We start from the raw sequence: 19170 nt of genomic DNA on the forward strand, positions 1-19170 counted from the left end.
CGGGGCGGGGCCGAGTGCGAGGGAGGAGGCGGGGCTTCCAGGGCCTCGGATGGCGGCGGGCGCGCTGCCGGACCTCCCCGACCTCCCCGACCTCCTCCCCGACCTCCCCGACCTCCGTGCCGCGCCCGGCCCGCGGGGACCCCGCCGCCAGTCTGAGACTCGACTGCGTAAAAGGGGCTAGAGGACTGGCGCACGGGGCAGCGGTGAGGGCCAGCGGGCGGCCGCGGGGCGCGGGGCGGGGGGCGCGGGGCGCGGGGCCAGGCTGCCGGCGGGAGCAAGGTCTCGGGTGCCGTCGGGGCCCCTGGCCGAGCACCGCGGTGGGCGCGGAGCTTGAGAGCGCAGGGACGGGCGGACCAGGGCCCCACGCGCTCCCTCCGGGAACCGCCCCCCAGCCCGTGGTCGAGACCTTCATTCCTTCACCGATTGATAGGACCGTGCGGAGCCCCGCGGGCCGAGGCTCAAGGGCTTCGGGCCGCCCGGGGAGTGGCGGCTGCCTCTGCACCCCGCAAGCACCCGGGCCCGGGGCCCCCCTAGTCCCTGCGCCTCTGGAAGCCTCGCTTTCCTCTTCTGCAAAATGGTTGAGGATCCGGGGAGATGAAATGTGCAAGCACAGGGCTGCCTAGGCGTGTCAGCCCCTAGTCTTCGCTCACGTTCTTTCTCTCTCCTTCCTATGATGAAAAGGTGCAAGCGGCAGTTGTTAAGAATACACGGAGCGCACCCGGCTCTTAGTCAAAGATCTGGATCCAACTTCCCGCCGTTGTGAATGAAACCAGAACCCACAGGAAGGCAAGCGACTGCCAGCTTCTCGAAACACGCGCTGTGACTCCCGTGGTCTCTGCGTCCCCACTGACGTGTGTCACCGAGGCCGACACACAGTGTGTAGTCAGGAAAGATGTTAGAAAGTGAGGTTTCATAGAAGAGAGGGCAGGAGGGGAAGAGAGTCTAACAGAGGAGAAGCTCCACCAGGGAGCAGAGGGAGGAAAAACAAGGAGACCAGATAGACCGTGTTGAGTCTGGGCCTGGAAATGTATAGGCATCTGGTGATAGGCCAGAGCCAAAGATAGAAGCTCGCTTGGCTTCTCTGTAGCTCTCTCTCCAGCTCTACAGCTGACTTCATGGAGCAGCAGTTACTCAGATCACGAGGGGCTGATGCTAGTGGATCTGCTTCACCAGATGGACCCTCCACGTGGCTTCTGGAGAAGGGGCCTCTGGGGACGGTGGGGTCACTAGGGGTCACTAGGAGTACAGGCTCTGAGCGCAGGATCAGGCTGTGCATCCCCAACAACGGGGCAAGTGGACCTCATGTACTGTGCGATAGGATGTCCTGAGAAGGTCGTAGCACCACCCCCGTGATATTCCTGTCAAAGATGCATACCTGGGACAGAATCACTAGGATACTGGAGACAAGCCCAAATAAAGACATGTTCTGCCAAACAGCTGGCCTGTGATCTTCAAGAGTGCCCAAGGCATGTAAGTCAAAGACAGACCCTGGAAGTGCTCCAGACTGAAGAAGGCGAAGGAGACATGACCGGTAAACGCAACACCTGATTCTGAATTGGACCTTTTTGCTGTAAACGAAGTTATGGGGATAACTGGCAAAATTTAAATGCGGTCTGAAGTTCCATGGTAGTGATGTGTCCGTGTTCATTTTCTGATTCTGATGGCCGTCCTGTGGTTACGCTGGAAAATGTCTTTGCTGGAAATATTAAAGTATTTAGGGGAGTGATAGGGCATCAAGTAGGCAACTTAGTCTCAAGTTATTAAGGGGGGAAAAAAGGTTCTCTTTGTACCTAGATATTTTTGTTTTAAGATTTATTTATTTATTTGAATGAGTGAGCATGAATGCAGGGGGAAGGGGAGAGGGCAAAGGGAGAAGAAGCAGACTCTCCCCCGAGCATAAAGCCTGACACATGGCTCAATCCCAGGACCCTGAGATCATGACCTGAGCCTACATTAGATGCTTAACTGACTGAGCCACCCTGGAGCCCCCTAGAATTTTTTTTTTTTTTTTTTTAATGAAGTTACTAAAGTAAGACCTCAGAGATCCGAATCACTTTGCTCCTTCCTTGATGTGGGATGGGGGAAGGTAGCTTCACCTCACTGCACCTCAGTTTCCCCAACTGCAAAATGGGGATAATGACACTAGTGCTCTAAAAGGAGTGTTTTCAGGCCACAAGACAAGACAGGCAGCTAATACATACATTAAAGCTGCTGGTCATAGCAAGACCAGTAAGACCTTGGTAAATGCTTAAGGCTGTTTTCATTTGAAAGACCCAACCTCACACCCCTACACGGATGGGCCCGACTGCGTAAAAGGGGCTCAAAGTTCACTGGTTTCTCAGGATTTCTGGGTTCAAATGCCCAGTCTCCAGAAAAGCAAGGGGAGAGGCAACCAGAGGTTTAGATTCCTGATTTCATACCCGCACATCATGATCTACCACTGCCCAGAGAAACGCTGGCTTTGGGCCTTGGGGACACCAGGCCCGTGTCTAGATTCCCAATGTGGTGCTCAGACATGGAGATAACCAAGAAGGGGTTGCCAGGCAACAGGGCTCCTCAGCAGGAGCCCGACAGGGCCCCAACACTCGCCAGATGAAGCAGTGGAGAAGACTGAACCACGAGGGGCGTTCACAGGCTACACAGCAGTTTAAGGACAGAGCCAGGCCTGAATGCAGGACCTTAGACTTCCAGGCGGGTGCCTTCTCTGCTGCACCATGCCGGGGGCACCCCCACCGTTTCTGCCAACTTACCTGAGCTAAGATGTACATTGTGATGCCTGTCTGTTTGGGGTCCCGAAGCTAAACCTTCTGCATACACCAGCTCTTGAATTCCATAAACCTCCCCATAGTTTCTGCTACCTGAGTCCACGGTCCTATCACCCCCTCACACGGCCTATGCCATCCGTACGGCACTGTTTCCATATCACCTTTGAAAGATTTGGAGGGGACAAAATCCTTTCCTTAGTTACAACTTTAAATAGGTTGGTACCATAGAAACAATCTGCAAGTGGCATTTCAAGGCTGATATATTTAAAGTCCAGCACAAGTACCTTTTCTAGGACGGTGACATTACACAGTTGCACAAGGCTTATTCTTAGTTCAAATTTTGTCACAAAAATATAGAGCGTGTCCTGAACTGGGAAGAGTTGGAAATCCAGATGAGCTGAGATTCGCAAATCTGGTTTCCCTTGAAATGTTCCATACAGATGGTCGATACCTTACTTATCTTTCATGAGTTTGTGAAGACTATTCTGATAGCGAAGCTGGCAGGATCCGCAGACCTGGGTGTCGTCTGCGGGGCGAGCACCCTCACAAGCAGGCAGGGAAGGGGAGGAACCACAGCCTTCCTCACTCATTCATTCACTGGCTCATTCACTCATTCACAAATATCTCAGGAGCTCCTAGGTATTACCTATTGCACAGTAACAAGGACCTTCAAACTTCGAAGCCTGGGGCAACAGTGAGAATTATCTCACACAATTTCCATGGGCAGGAATTCAAGAGTAGCTTGGCTGCCGACTCAGGTGCTGGTATCGACTCGGGATCTCTCCTGGGGTTGCAGTCAAGATGTCAACTGGAACTGCACATACCTGCAGGCTTGACCCAGGCTGGCTGATCTGATTCCAAAGTGATTCACTCACTTGGCTGGTGGGCTGGTGTCGGCTGTTTGTTGGTAGGAGGCATCGGGAACCTGCCATGTGAACCTCTACCTACGGCTACTGAGTGTCCTCATGACATATGACTGGATTCCCCCACAATGAGTGACTAAGAGACAAGGCAGGGGAGCCGGGGTGGCTCAGTTGGTTAAGCATCTGACTCTTGGTTTCAGCTCAGGTCATGGTCTCAGGGTCCTGAGATGGAGGCCCATGTCGAGCTCCTTTCCCAGCAGGAAGTCTGTTTAAGATTCTCCTCTCTCTCTCTCTCTCTCTCTCTCTCTCCCCCCCCCCTCGCTCTGCCCCTACCCCGCTCACACCCTCTCTCTCTCTAAAAAAAAAAAAAAAAAAGAGCAAGAAAGAAACAGGGTTGAGGCCACATCACTGGAAGTCACACACTGCCATTTCCCTAATAGCCTATCAGTGACATGTTCAGCCCTATTGAGGGTTGCCAGGTTTAGCAAGCAAAAAATACAGGATTCCCGGTTACAATGTGAATTTCACATAACAAGTTTTTATTTTTTAAGATTTTACTTATTTATTCATGAAAGACACCCACAAAGAGAGGCAGAGACACAGGCAGAGGGAGAAGCAGGATCCATGCAGGGAGCTTGATGTGGCTTCCTGAGCCAAAGCCAGACAGACATTCAACTGCTAAGCCACTCAGGTGTCGCTCACGTAACAAGTTTTTAGTGTATGTCCCATGAAATATAAAAAACTTAAAAATTATTGTTTCACCTGAAACTCAAATTTAACCATGAGTCCTATATTAATCCGAAACCCTATCCCCATTCAGTGGAAAGGCACAGCATCACCCGGGCAGCTTGGCAGTTGGCTTTCCCTGCCCACGATGGGCTATGCCTGGCTGGGGTGGGGGGCAGGGGTGGGGGCAGGTTGGTAAGTGGGGACAAAGGAAGAGTAACTGTTCTCGACTCAGTGTACAGTCCAGTAAGACCAACCTGAAACCCAGCACCAGGCAAATCAATGCAAAACCTTGACCATGATACGTGCTTCAAAGGGAAGTACCGGAGCTTGGGATGGGGATGGCATTCTCATCAGAAGCACCATTTCTAGGTTTCTTAGATTAAGCTTTTGCATGTGATTTTGTGTGCATGTGCGTGTGGGGGGAGCACATGGAAGGGTCTGCCACTGAAGGGGACAGAATTCTGAACACACACACACACACACCCCTATGCACAAAACGGTGAACATGGAACAGGGCCTGTGGTCTGTAGGCTAGTTAACAGTAGCGTGTCCCTGTCAATTTCCTGTTTTGATGTTACACTGCAGTTGGTACATGTCCGTGTTGGGGGAAGCTGCATGAAGGATCTGCAAGACCCTGTGTAGTACCTTTGCAACTTCATAGGAGTCTATCATTATTTCAAAATAAAAAGGCATCGGCCCCTTGAAAACACCAGCTGTTTCCATGGAAACGAGGTCAGATCAGAATCATCCACACTTGTGGACGGACGGACGGACGTGGGCGCTTGGTCAGGAGCCAGCCCTGGTGGGTGGAGTGAGGGCTTTCACCCAAGGGAATGGGATTCTTTGTTAATTGTCCTGAGAAGCGTTCCTTTAGAAGAGAACGAGGACAGGGGTAAGAGATGTCTTCCTGGGTCTTGGCCCAGATTTGGGGCTTGAGAGGGCCTAGGGTAGTTCCATCAGTGGGAAGAACCCTCCCTGCTCCCAAGGCAGAGGCTGGGGAAACCAAAAAGCCTGGATTTCTTGATGACACAGCCCTCTGCGTGTCTGGAATCACTGTGATTTAAACAGTAAAGATATGTCTTCAGTCTGCAGCCTATTGAAGGGAACATCACAATTTCCCAGAAAGAATCTCATAATCTGATAAGTTCATACATTATTTGAAGACCCTGCAGGGGAGGCTGATAAGCTGGTTTTGATGAGGACCGTGGCCAGCTGTGTTTTCCAAAGATGGCCACAACTGCATCTGTCACCCACATGCACTTCCGCGATGTGACCCTGCCACTCCGCCATCAAGAAGAGGAATTTCTCTATTCCTTTGAATGCGGGGGGGGGCAGGGGGGCTAGGACCATGACAAACTGAGTGGAAGTGATACTGGGCCACGCATATCCCTTAACTGACTGGCTGTTCTGCTCCTTCTGGCCTCTGGTAACACTTGCTCTGGGAGAAGCTAGTCACCATATAAGACGTCCGGCCGCCCTAAGACCGCCATGTTGTCAGGAAGCCCAGGCTAGCCACGTGGACAGGCCATGTGATACAGAAGCCCATAGAAGCTTCTGGACGCTCCAACCACCTGGGCCCAGGCACCAGACATGGGAATAAAGAAGAGTCCGGGCGACAGGAGTCCCAACCACCATCTGACTGTGAGAACCAACCAGCTCACTCTAGCTGACTTCCCCAACGGAGATATTTAATAGTACACTGCTGTAAGTCACCAAGTGTGGGGCCAGCTGGTTTTAGAGCAACAGATGAATGGAACACTGGATAAGGCTGGATGTGTTTTGCTCCCCGGTAAGTGGTGATCATGAGCCTCCAGTGTCTGGGGCTCCATGAACTCCCCATTTCACTTCAGTCCAAGATCAGGAGAGACAAGAGCTGCCTCACACTGTGGGCTCATCACACACCAGGCCCCACTGCCTCTATCAACCATTGGCCCCTCCCAATACACCCATGAAGTTTTAACTTCCCCATCTTACAAATGAAGAAATGAAGGCCCAAGCCACACAGGCAGTAAGTTGGCCTGACTCCAAAAAATCTATGCTCCAAACCACTGGGAGTCACTGCGTTCCCAAAGCCCGTGAGCCAAGGAGTGTGTATAAAACACCTTAACCCTTAAAGATGTGAAACTGCTCTGGGCCCAGCTGGTCCCTCTGCATCTGGGGGCCTGTGCAGCAAACTTAGCAGGCCAGGAGTGCTCACATCCTGTATGTGCCAAAGAAAACACTGGCCTTCAACCAGCTCTTAGGAGATGATCTCTAAGCCCTTGGGATACCCTGTCTAGTAAGTGTCTTTGCATACCAGGGGCCCTGGGCCACACCAGGCCTATTGTCTATGCTAACAATGTGACTTACGAGGGAGGGGGGCCCTGGAATCGTGTTGTATCCCTTGACCTCTGCAGAAACCAGAGACTCCGTAATTAAGGTTAGTCATACGGGTGCCCCGTGCCTATGACTGTTGCCCAATAAAAAGGCTGCACACCAAGGCTCAGGCGAGCTTTCCCAGTGGCAATACTTGATATGCCTTGTCAGAATTAAATGTGCCCGTAGCCTCCACCAGGTGAGAATGCCTGGAAACTCACTCCTGATTTCCCTGCCCCTGCCCTCTGCACCTTTTTTCTTTGCAGATTTTAATCTGTATCTTTTCGCTGTGATCAACCATGACCAACCATGCGACCGTGAGCCCAGCAGGTTATCTGGGAGTCCCTCTAGCAAACCACCAATCCCAAGGGTAGCCTCAGGGGACGCGACACAGCTCAGAGTACCCTGCTGAGCACCCAAGATGGGAACCTTGCTTGCTTGTCGTCAAACCACCTGACAAAATCCAGGACGGAGGGGAAAAAAAAATCTGCTCATTCTGTAAAGCAAGGCACAGACAAATAAGTCCCTGTTCACTTTATTCAAATAATTTTTTTCCCTCTGAATCTGAGTAGAACCGAGGAAGAATCAAAGAAAATCTCATATATTAAATTCTTAAATAGATCCTTTGAATTTAAAAGGGTCAATAGGAGAGGCACAGGTGTGGGTCTTGTCCCCGCAAACAAAGCCACCAAGGCAGTCCTGCAAATTAAGAAAAATGGCAAATCCATTTCTTTAAAAAAAAGTTCTTGAGGGGAAAGATTAAAAAATACCTAAATTTCAAAAGCTGGACTACTGCCACACTCTTGGTTCTCCACCCCTAGGAGTGCCCAAAGGTAGGGAGGGAGTCTCCAGGTAAGCTGTCAGTGATTCAGCTTTTGCAAACAGATGCAAATACATTCCTCATTAGCAGTCCTGTTTTGGCGGTGAATAGCAAGCAATATGCTTGGATTAGAGGTCCGATTTCCACTCGAATGCAAAGTGTCTTCTCTCAGCAACAATCTGCAGAGATCTGAACAGGGAGACAAGTGCATTAGGGCCAGAGGCAGACAGACCTTTCATACTCGTCTGTGTGATCCAGGAGCCTATGGTCCTCATGCTGATTCACAGAAGCAGGAGAGGTGTCAGCGCACCCCAGATGGCCAGAGAGTTTAAATTTAGAAGCGTTCCTGGGGTTCTCGCCCGAATTCCAACCTGCATCCGCCTGACCTCAAAGATAGATTCTTTTTACTTAGGAAGACAAAGTGGTGGTGATTACGTCATAAATGCCAATGGATTTTTGGAGGCCAGGGGAGGATGAGCACTTGCTTTAAGGCCAACTGTTTACCAGGGATGAGCAAAAGCACCCTGTATACGGTATCTCATTTAAACAGTACAGAAAGAACTGTATCTGGCTTTTGTCAGCAGGAAGCTTTGAAATTCTACTAAAGAATCTGCAGAAGGAGAATAAGGGGAAGGTGTCAGGGAGAAACATTGGAGCCAGGAGCCTTTCCATAGGAGTCTTCTCTCCTCTGGAATGCACCAGAACTCTGGGATCTCGGCACTACCTGGGATGGGATCCCTGATAAGGACAGGGCCTGAGTGCCTCCGGCCTTAGAAGCTGGGACAAAGTAGATAATAAAAAGAAAAGAAAGAAATAGAAAATACGCTGATTATTTAAAAATAAGATCAGGAGACTAAAACTATAAATACAGTCCAGGCGGGAGGCTTCTTCACAGGCTGGAGCAAGAGGGAGAACACCCAGGCAGGCTGACTGTGGCCTCTCTGTGGGTTACCGGAGTGACAGGAAATGAACTTCCTGGAGCCTTCACTCCAGGGCCCACAGGCACAGCGAGGGCACGAGGCTTCCTGGATTCCCACGCACCCACCTGGGCCAGCTCACTTCATCCCCCAGTGGCCTTTGCAGGCCGACACAGGCGAATCCCCATTCTCCAGACATCACAAGTGGAGGCTGGGAGAGGACCAGTCTGAAGTGGGTTCCTAAATCTTTGACGTTCAAGGTCAAAATGTGTCCCAATTCCCCCTTTGCAAAGTGAAGAGACAGGCAGGCACTTCAAATCGTGAGTGAACTCTGGAAGAAGATGGCCTTGGGAGAAGGAATTTGGCCATCTGGTGGCTGTGTGGTCTTGGGCAAATCACAGCACTCTCTGGGTTCTAGTTTTCTGCCCGTGTCCGTGGCCTTGCCAGGGATCCCAGGGTTACACCAGTAACCCTGGAGAAGCACTGGGTCCAAAGCCCTGGGGGTTACTCTTAGAGAGACCTGCTTGGAGCTTTTCTTAGAACATTAATTGCTTTGAGCCAACTCGATGCTGTTTATAGAAGCAGGATAAACAGACAGCATTCTGTGCAAACATGCTCTAGAATCCCACCCCTCCCCCCATCACATTGGTCCTCAAAGTCAGACACCTTTTTCTGTTTGGTTCTGCAAAGATCCCTGCCCCCACCTGATCCAGAGCTAGGAGACTAAGTGGTGATTCTATAAATAGCTCCCCCAGCTTGTCGCCATGGAAACCCCTTGGGGCTGGGTCAGCCCACCTTGGTGGACACTCCTCCCCAAGGAGGCTCTGGGAGGGCAAGCTTGCTCAGGGGAGTGGCTCCTGGGCTCAGAAGCAGTGAGCAGGAGGCAGCAGTGGGGAGAGAGAAGCGGAGAGTGCAGGCGTACCTGGAAATCATGAGCTTCCTAAGTGGGAGGAGGTGCTGTTCTGGTTCACCTGGAGGAAGACAACACAGAGAGGAAGGGGTCACGGCTAGGCTGGGGTGCCAGGATCTCACTGCCCTGAGGCTGAGCCTCAGCATCCTGGGAGCAGGCACATACTCGCTCCTGGGGTATTTACTGCACACCTGCTACACGCCAGGTGCTGAGGATGCTGTGAACACGCACCTGCCTGGTCCTATTCTGCGGCGTCTATGCCAGCGAGGAAAACCTTTACAAACACATATGCGAGATAACATCCCATCCCACCTCCGGGCAATACAGTGGGCTGTCAGGAGGGACTCTGGAGCTACTTTGGAGAAGGTGGTCAGGAAAGGAGGCCACTATAAGGGGATGACATTTAAGCTGTAGTGTAATAAAAAACAAACATAGGCGCTTTGTCCTGGGTTCCTGCACACGGCTCCTAAAACTCTAGAATCTCAGGAGCGCTAACAAGCATCTCTAGTATGCTAATGAGATGACAGCTGTCTGGCTTCAGGATGGGCGCTGGTGGCTAGAAAGACCAAGGCATGACTGGAGAGGGGAGAGGAGCTGGAGAGTAAGTGAATAACCGATAATGTCATTCAGTCGTATCTACTTCATGACTGCTTCACGGAAACCCCCAAAAGATGGCTTCAAGAAGCTTCTAGATTGGTGGGCACATTGAAGTGTAGGAGGGTGGCATGCCCGAAGAGGGCCTGAAAGCTCCACACCCCTTACTCCATACTTTGCCCCGTGTACCTCTTCCATGGCTACTCCTGGGTCATATCCTTTATAATAAACCACTCATCTAGGGGCACCTGGGTGGCTCAGTAGCTGAGCGTCTGCCTTTGGCTCAGGACATGATCCTGGAGTCCTGGGATGGAGTTCCACATTGGGCTTCCTATAGGGAGCCTGCTTCTCCCTCTGCCAATGTCTCTGCCTCTCTGTGTGTGTCTCTCATGAATAAATAAATAAAATCTTTAACAACAACAAAAAGACACCACCACTCAGACAGGAATATCCTGAGTCCTGTGAGTTGATCTAGAACATCATGAGTAAGGGGGTCATGGGAACCCCCAAATGTTAGTTAGCTGGGCAGAAATGTGGGTAGCCTGGGAACCCCGCTGGTACTGGCATCTGACGTGGGGGGCGGGGGGCAGGGAGTTGTCCTAGGACCTGGGCCCTTAACCTGCAGGGTCTGACACTAATTCTGGCGTCACTGTGAGAGCTGAAACACAGTTGGTGTCTGGAGATTCAGAAACTGGTTGTTGGTGTTGGAAAGCACCCCATAAGCCAAGCTCTAAAAGATGTAAATAAGGCAAGGCACACAAAGGTCTGGCTGGAAAAGCATTCCTGGTAGAGGGAATAGCAAAGACCTGGAAAGAGGCAGATGGGGTAGGTAGGAGGTTTGATGCCTAGCAAACGAGTATTCTTTTTTTTTTTTTTTTTGCATTTGCTGCAATTCAAATGTGTGAGCTGCTGTGTTCTGCTCGCTTAATATTTTTCCATCTTTTACGTTTCAGGATGATCACTCTAGATGGCTACAGAGCGCCCTGTGGAATGCACTTGCCATCATGCACGTAACTGTGGCCACAGGACCACTTTCCAATTTTTGCAATACTCTGGATGAAGTCATGCGCCCCGTGGAGGACAGGGAGGGAGATGAGGGCAGAAAGCAGGAATCGGAGGCAGTTTGCAGGGCACCTCTCCTGAGCGTGGCAGTGTTTGCAATGACAGTACATAGGCCATTCCTTAGCATTTTTGCCCCTAACAGAACAAGAAATAGTCCCAGGCCAGCCAAACCACTCGAATATGTCCTACACTGCAAGAGAGTATAAACTGGGTCCAACTCTTCGGTAAATAAAGTTAGCCTTCTGGGGTCAAGACTCTTAAAAAGAACTGGACCCTTCCGCCACTGTAACAATGCATTCTAAGGGAATGGTTAGTAGAGCCTCCTGCCCCCACCCCACAGAAGAGAGGCAAAAACAGGATGACATGTACATGCCATCATTCGGGATACTGCAAAAACTGGACACGATCTTAGGGCAACAGTTCATTGGTGGCACATAATGCATTCCAGAGGATACTATGTCACCATCCCAAATGGCAAGAGTGAAACCCAAAAGATGGGAAAACATTAAGAATGTAAAACCAAGCAGCTCATATGATAGAATTGCAAGGAATGCAAAGTGCATATTTAGGCGGGCAAAAAAAAGGATAACTGTTCAAAAATGAAAGGCATTCTGGATAGTAACTATTTCCCCTCACCTCCACTTCTGTTTCTTGCTCCTGTTACATCATCTTTTTGGTTAAAGCAGGCAATAATTAGTGCTGACTAATCCTGAGGACATTTTTTTCACAGCGGCAAGAGGATGGGATGGGTCTCTGACTCCCAGAAAAAGAGCGTGGAGCCCTCGCCAAAGAACTAAGTTGTGTGCAAAAGCCATGGACCCCGGACAATGAGCACTCATGAATTTGATTATTATGCTGGAGACTGGCATAGGGTGATCCACCCTTTCTCTTCCAAATTAAAGAAAACACACATACACAAACTAAGGACACCTCATTTAAAGGGGAGCGGTCATGTCAGTGGAAGGGGGCAGTCCTTGACATGATCCCTGCACCCTGTGGATATACCCAGGATGTGGGGTGGGGGGCACAGCCAGGGAGGTGGGTGTGGGGTGGCAGGGGTGTTTGTAGGTCTACACCCTTGGGGATATCCATACCACATGACCCTTATGGTTCTTATTTTTTGGCTGACTAAAGAAAATTCTGGGCTGGGTCGTGTTTGGGGACTGCCACTTTAAATAAAACTGGATTTAAGGCTAAAGGCAGATAGCTTGACAAAAAGTCCCCCCCCCAATCCCTCCAACTGCTCTCAAGCCGAGCGACAATGATTACGGAAGAGACTTGGGCAGAAGGGCTGCTGTTTGGTCCCTGGTCTGACACCCCCCTCCTCTCAATTTTCAGACCAGGAAATGACCAGCCAGATTAGAGAAGTGAAGTGTCCAAGGGCATCTGCAAGGTAATGGGACAGCCCAATAAACAGATTTCAGAATTCCCCTTGGGGTTTCTAACCTGAAAATATCCTTTCAGATTGGCTGGTGTTTTATAGTCGCCTTTCAAGACCTAGGAAAGAGGAACAAAGTATCACTCTCATGGAAATGATCAAAAAATAAAATTCATCCTGTCACCTCCACCTTCCCATCCACCCATTTACCACTCACCTATTTAACCACCTACCCATTCACCCATCTATACATTCACCCTCCCTCCCATCCACCCACCTGCCCACCCATCTACCTATCCACCCACTCATCCATCCACCCATCCACCTACCCACCTCTTCATCCATTCACTCCGCATCCATCCACCCATTTTTCCATCCATCCACCCACCCATTCATCTACTCATCCATCCACCCAACCACCTACCCATCTACCCACCCATCCACTATCCTATCCATCCACCCATCTACCCATCTACCCACCCCTCCATCCATCCATACACACATCCACCTCTTCATCCATCCATCCTCCCATCCATCCACCGATCCCTCCATCCAACACACTTTTATCAAGCTCATCTTATTTTAGGCATTATCTAAGCTCTGGAGGTACAATATTAATCAGACTATTAAAATTCCTTTTCACCTTGGAGCATCCTTTCTAGAGGGGGAGCCAGAGGATCCACAAGTAATAAACACAAATAAACAAGAATATATCAAACCATGGCAAGCACTATATAGAAAGTGAAACAAAGGGAAGTGATCAGGAGTGACTAAGGGGCTTCTTTTGAGCAGGGGGGTCACAAAGGACCTCTCAGCGACCCTTCAATGCCAAGGAAAACCAGCCAAGCCGAGCTCTAAAGGAAAAGCATGCCAGGCAGAGGACACAGCTGGGGCAAAGAAAATCCCAGGCTTTTCCACTATCTCTTCACATAGAAGCCACCATATAGACCAGCACCGTCCAATAGAATATAATGTGAACCAACTATGTAATTTTCAATTGTCTAACAGTCACATTTTTGAAAAAGGATAAAGTACATCAAGTGAAATAATTCCAGTTATATCTTTTATTTAATCTGATATATCTAATATATTCATACTTCAACCTATAATTAATATGAAAATGAGTAATGAGAAACTTGACATACTGTTTTTGATACCAGAACTTCAAAATCCGGTGCATATTTTACACTTAACAATGCCTCTCAAGTTGGACCAGTCAGATTTCACTAGTCACATCCAGTGGCCACAGGAGGTTGGTGGCTAGTAGCTGTAATGGACAGCACAGGTATAGACAAGTTCATTAGCTCTGGGGTCCTTTCAGTGCCTGTGTGTCCTGCACCCCAGGATCTGTTACAGGAACATACAGAGTCTACAGAGAAACACACACACACACATACACACACACACACACACACACACACACACACACACGGCTTTCAATGAGAGAACATATCACTGTGGTAACAGCAAAACTACCATAAAAGCTAAACAAAACTACAATAAAGTCTGGCACCCCCTGGGAAAAAAAACAGGGACATCTTCCATTTTAAACAAATGAAGGGATCCCTGGTTTGGCGCCTGCCTTTGGCCCAGGGCGCGATCCTGGAGACCCAGGATCGAGTCCCACGTCGGGCTCCCGGTGCATGGAGCCTGCTTCTCCCTCTGACTATGTCTCTGCCTCTCTCTCTCTCTCTGTGTAACTATCATAAATAAATAAAAATTTAAAAAATAAATAAATAAACAAATGAAAACCAGAAGTTTAGAGCAGTGATCTCGCTCACCAAAATTTTTTAATTTGTATGCAATATACAAGGTCAGATCTTACTCTGGGACCTTCTGACATGTATCCTGGGATAAGCCAGGGGCCTCTGCCTTTTATTTATTTATTTGTATTTATTATTTTTTTTTACTACTTATTTATTTATTTTTTTTAGAGAGAGAGTGTGTATGAGAGCCAGTGGGAAGAGCTAAGGGAGAGAGAGACAGAGAGAGACAGACAGAGAGAGAGAGAATCATCAAACAGGCTCCCCGCTGAGCACGGAACCTGACATGGGGCTTAATCTCACCACTCTGAGATCATGATCTGAGCTGAAATCAGGAGTCGGACATTGAACTGACTGAGCCACGCAGGTGCCCTGGGCCTCAGCCTTTTAAAGAGACTTCAGAGTAATTGCCGCTGGGCCCTTGGCTAAGAACACAGGGTAAAGAGAGCCCGTTGTCACTGCGGTCCTCACCCTGGCCCAGCCACTGTCTGTGAGAAGTTCCTGGAGGCCGGAGTCAAGATCACTCCCAGCTGCTGTTTCTTCTTCTTAATCCAGTTAATTGATTTTTTATTATATGAAGATATATTTAATATATATAAAAATATTATATGAAAGAGTATATGTAGAGAAAAGTATATGAAACACATAAGTACAGCCTAAAGAATACTCTATTAAAAAAGAAACATAATAGGGGCACCTGGGTGGCTCAGCGGTTGAGCATCTGCCTTTGGCTCAGGGAGTGATCCCGGGATCCTGGGATTGAGTCCTGCATTGGGCTCCCTGCATGGAGCCTGCTTCTCCCTCTGCCTGTGTCTCACCCTCTCTTTCTGTGTCTCTCATGAATAAATAAATAAAATCTTTAAAAAAAATAAGAATAAATAATAAAGACTTAAAACAACTGAATAATGAAAAAATAGACCACATCGAGGTTGCGAACATTCACACTGTCAACTCTATGCATCTACAGTGGATCTGAGGATTTCCACAAATAGTGTTTGCAAAATCCACAGATGTCAAGGGGCAGGAGGAGCTCCGAGACCCTCTTCAATCACAAGGGCAGAGCCCTCAGAGCTCAGGGTTAAGGAAGCCTGCCCGTGTGTGAGATGCTTATTAAAGCCTTGTGAGCACCAAATTGGGTCTTTCTCCTTGAGTCATTGAAGAATTAAAGGGGAAGTGACAGAAGTTATGACTTCCTTCCTTGGCTCTTCAACACAAACACTGTTTACTTTCTGGAGCGCCTGGGAGGCTCAGTTGGGTCAGTGTCTGTCCTCAGCTCGGGTCACAATCTCAAAGTCCTGGGATCAAGGCCCATGTCAGGCCCCGTGTTCATGCTGTCTGTCTGTCTATCTCTCTTTCTCTCTCTCTTTCAAGTAAATACAATCTTAAAAGAAAAAAAAAAATAAGGGTTTACTTTCTAAAATCAGCATGTGTTTGGAAATGCTGAGAGTAGCTGGAAACAAGACTTTGGGTCTTTTTCTTTTTTTTTAAAGATTTAAAAAAAAAAATAAATAAATAAAGATTTTATTTATTTATGCATGAGAGACAAAGAGAGAGAGAGAGAGAGGCAGAGACACAGGCAGAGGGAGAAACAGGCTCCATGCAGGGAGCCCGACGTGGGACTCAATCCCGGGACTCCGAGATCACGCCCTGGGCCGAAGGCAGGCGCTAAACCGCTGAGCCACCCAGGGATCCCAAGACTTTGGGTCTTAATGGTATAAGGGCTGGCAGGGCTCGTCTCAGGCCAGGGCCCCAAGCTCTCACACTTTTGCTCACTTAGTGCCTCTAAGGAAGTCAGAACACCACACCCAAAGGAGACTAGATGCTGTGACAGCAACATGTAAATAAGCCCATGAACCTGCTTACTGTTCCTTTACACAGGAGTAGCTGACTTTTAACGCTTCAAAAACACCAAAAAAACCCCCCAAAAAACCAAAATACCCCATCTCATCAAAGTCATTTTCCTCGACTGCCTGAACTAAGGAGAGCTAAGAAGTTATTTAAACTGCCCCAAGCTTACATTGGTCTGAGAAATCAACATTAAAATTTATGGGGGTGGGGCAGCTGGGTGGCTCAGTGGTTGAGCGTCTGCCCTTGGCTCAGGTCGTGATCCCAGGGTCCTGGGATCGAGTCCTGCATAGGGCTCAGCCTGCTTCTCCCTCTGCCTATGTCTCTGCTCCCTTTCTGTGTCTCTCATGAATAAATAAAATCTTAAAAAACAAAACAAAACAAAACAAAAAACAGAGAAATAGGATGCAATCAGTACACAAATGGAGCTGCTGTTAGATGCTCTAGTATGAGAGACAGACTACCAGGTAGATTTGAGCTTCCCTGTGGCCCAAGTGAAAATGAAAATATAGGCGATGCTACAATTCCCCATGTCCTAACACAGGCCAAACAACCCCGCTGCAGGCTGAGCACACATCTCTGCGAATGCACATGCACTCACCCGATGCGTGTTGTTGATGACGATGGGGTCAGGGTTGCCGTAGTTGGGCGGGTTTGCATAGGGGTCATAGCCGAGCCGAGCCAGCATGGGGGCGATCTGGGCCATGTCCCGTACCACGTCCCCAGGAATGTGGCCGGTCCACTTGGAGAGTGCTTCCAGGTTCACAGGCTTGATGACCTGGTCAGTGGATCGCTCGATCCTGGGGAGAAAGAACAGGCTGTGCAGGGCACAGAGAGACCCAGATAGCACCCGGGCAGCTGGACAGGCTGGGGGTACCTGTCCCTGGGGCAGCTGTGACCCCCCCACCCCGACTGTGAGGCTGTAGGCAAGTCACCTGGCCTCCTCATACGTCTTCCATACAATGGAGGAGGGGGGTCTTAAGAGTGGGTGCCAAAAAACTGGAAGACAGTATTAGGCAGTGCACGGTTAAAATTCTGCTTCCATGACGTCATGACTTTTTAAAAATAACATTTTATTTTTGTGGCTAAGATGGGTATTTTGTTCTTGAGAAAAAATATGAAACACTAATGGTAAGGCTAAAAGCAGCCACCACTCCCGGTCCATCAGCTCCCTATGGGGACCTTGTCTTAGTATCTGGGGGCCCACCCTCTCTCTCAATCTCTTTCTGTGCTTCATACAGGAGAGTGGCTAAGGGCAGACTCAGGAGTCAGAGCTCTTGGCTTCAAACGCCAGCTGGACTGACACCAGCTGTGTGGCCTTGGGAAAGTTCCTTCACCTCTATGAGACTCCCCTATCATTCCTTATCTACAAATGGGAATAATGATAGAGCCCACCTCACAGGGTTGTTCTGGGGAGTAAATGAGTTCATCCAAGAAGAGTATATAGTTTACTGTGAGGTTTCAGTAAGTGTTAGCTTTCTCTCTCTCTCCTCTCTCTCATGCACACAAAAAACCTATGCTTTCGTTTGCAGTTTTTAAAACAGAAATCATACGCTGCATGTTTTGGCTTATGACTTTGTTTTGCACCCGATTCCTCATTCTGTTCTCCAGCTGCACAGCGGTCCTCCACGGCTTATCGTTCCTATCCCCCTAAAGATGGCCATTTTGGTTGCTTTTGCCCTCGGCTGCAACAATAAAACCACCATCGTGTTGGATATGCTCCTCCACTCTCCTCTTCTCCTCTGTGGCAGGCTCACCCAGCCATCTGAATCCCGAGGACCCTACTGATCACAGGTCAAGGGCCTTGTCCGATGGAGGGCAGGGAACTCCCGGGATCCAGGGCCTATTTCTAGCCGCTTCCAGCCCAACTAAGAGATAAACTGGGTAGAAGAACAGAAACAAGAAAGACATAGCAAAAAGAGGACAGGACCAGGAGGGAGGGAATGGGAATGAAGAAGGTGGGATGGTTTGGAGTCTGCAGACCAATTCGGTCCACTGTGTCAAAGATCTCAAATACGCGCATGGCCTTTACCACGCTATCGGATCTCCAGGAAACTGCAAGGCAGTAATGACACAGAGGTTCCCCAGGACATGAACGGGAGGAATGCCTGATGGAAGTAAATAAAGGTGGAAATACTAACAGGGTATGTCAAATAGAATGCTGTGCCCTATGAAGGGGAATATTACACAGCTGTCCAAAATGACATCGCGGTGGCAGGCAGGGGGCCGCGGGCGAGTGGTCCCAGACACAAAGTGCACAAAGGCTACAGGGAAACATGTTCATGTTCAGTAGGACTCTGGCTTTCTCAACAGCCCCTGACAAAGGACCAGCAGGTCTGATGCCAAAGTCTAAACAGTGGGATTGTAGCAGGTTTTTCCTTTCACGGGGACATCATCCCCACTTCCTGATTTTTTTTTTTTTTTGTCATGTTAATTCACAAAATCCCAGCTCCAGCACTAGCTGCCTGGGGTACCTGACACATGGGTACCTTGTTGCCCAGAGGGAGCATAGAGGTACCCCTATGTCTCCTGCTCTGTTAGGGGTTTGAAAGGGCCTGCCAGGGCACAGCCAAGAAGGCAAGGAGGAGGAGGTGTGGTCCCAGAAAGGCCTGCTAGGGCCTGCTCAGGAATGAGGCAGAGAGGCAGCACACCCCGATCCTGACCACATACCCTGGATCTCAGGAGAGGTTCGGCCTCCCCAGAGGAGGAAGGTGGAGAGTAAGAGAGTGAAGGAGGGGAAGAGAGGGGGTTCCAGATGTGGAGAGCTTGAGAGCACATGCTCCGGAGTCCCCAGCGGACCTCAGTTCAAATTCAGGCACCACACGTGGCCAGCTTTGTGGCCTCAGGCAACTTTTCTCTGAGATTCAGTTTCTTCATCTGTAAAATGGGGTAAGAGCAGTTCTTTTGGCCCTGAGACTGCTGTGGGGATTAAAGGACTAATGTGTGTTGGGGGCTTGAGCACTTACCACACCTCAGGGACTCCCTACATGGTAATGAGGGTGAGGATAATGTGTGTGCCAATAAAATCAATGTTAATGCTAACACGATAATAAGAATAGCACCGAACACGTACTAACCTATTTGATGCTCACAGGTAGCTAGAAGCCTGATAGACTATACCCCTGTGTTACAGGTAAGGAAATGGGGCACACAGAGGTTGAGTCACTTG

The 19170-nt window shown here is 49.3% G+C and overlaps 1 protein-coding gene and 1 long non-coding RNA gene across 7 annotated transcripts in view; one reads left to right on the forward strand and one right to left on the reverse strand.

The window, feature by feature from the left end:
- Positions 1 to 2: 2 nt before the first annotated feature.
- Positions 3 to 1737, forward strand: LOC102152804. The gene is made up of 2 exons (XR_005379338.1): positions 3 to 203; positions 682 to 1737. It is a non-coding gene; the product is annotated as an uncharacterized LOC102152804 (long non-coding RNA).
- Positions 1738 to 7231: 5494 nt separating this feature from the next.
- Positions 7232 to 19170, reverse strand: part of TPST2 (tyrosylprotein sulfotransferase 2) — a 52280-nt gene continuing 40341 nt past the window's right edge. For 5 of the 6 annotated variants that reach the window (XM_038575513.1, XM_038575512.1, XM_038575514.1 and 2 more), the window contains 4 exons: positions 16603 to 16819; positions 12462 to 12512; positions 9372 to 9420; positions 7232 to 7721 (listed from right to left, as the gene is read on the reverse strand). In XM_038575513.1, coding sequence (XP_038431441.1) covers positions 9379 to 9420; positions 12462 to 12512; positions 16603 to 16819 — 310 coding nt within the window. In that variant the 3' untranslated portion in view covers positions 7232 to 7721; positions 9372 to 9378. The remainder of the gene's footprint in view (positions 7722 to 9371; positions 9421 to 12461; positions 12513 to 16602; positions 16820 to 19170) is intronic. The other variant, XM_038575511.1, reaches the window with a different exon arrangement.

The sequence above is a fragment of the Canis lupus genome, chromosome 26 (assembly GCF_011100685.1).
Source record: "Canis lupus familiaris isolate Mischka breed German Shepherd chromosome 26, alternate assembly UU_Cfam_GSD_1.0, whole genome shotgun sequence".
In the NCBI taxonomy this organism is placed as follows: Eukaryota; Metazoa; Chordata; class Mammalia; order Carnivora; family Canidae; genus Canis; species Canis lupus.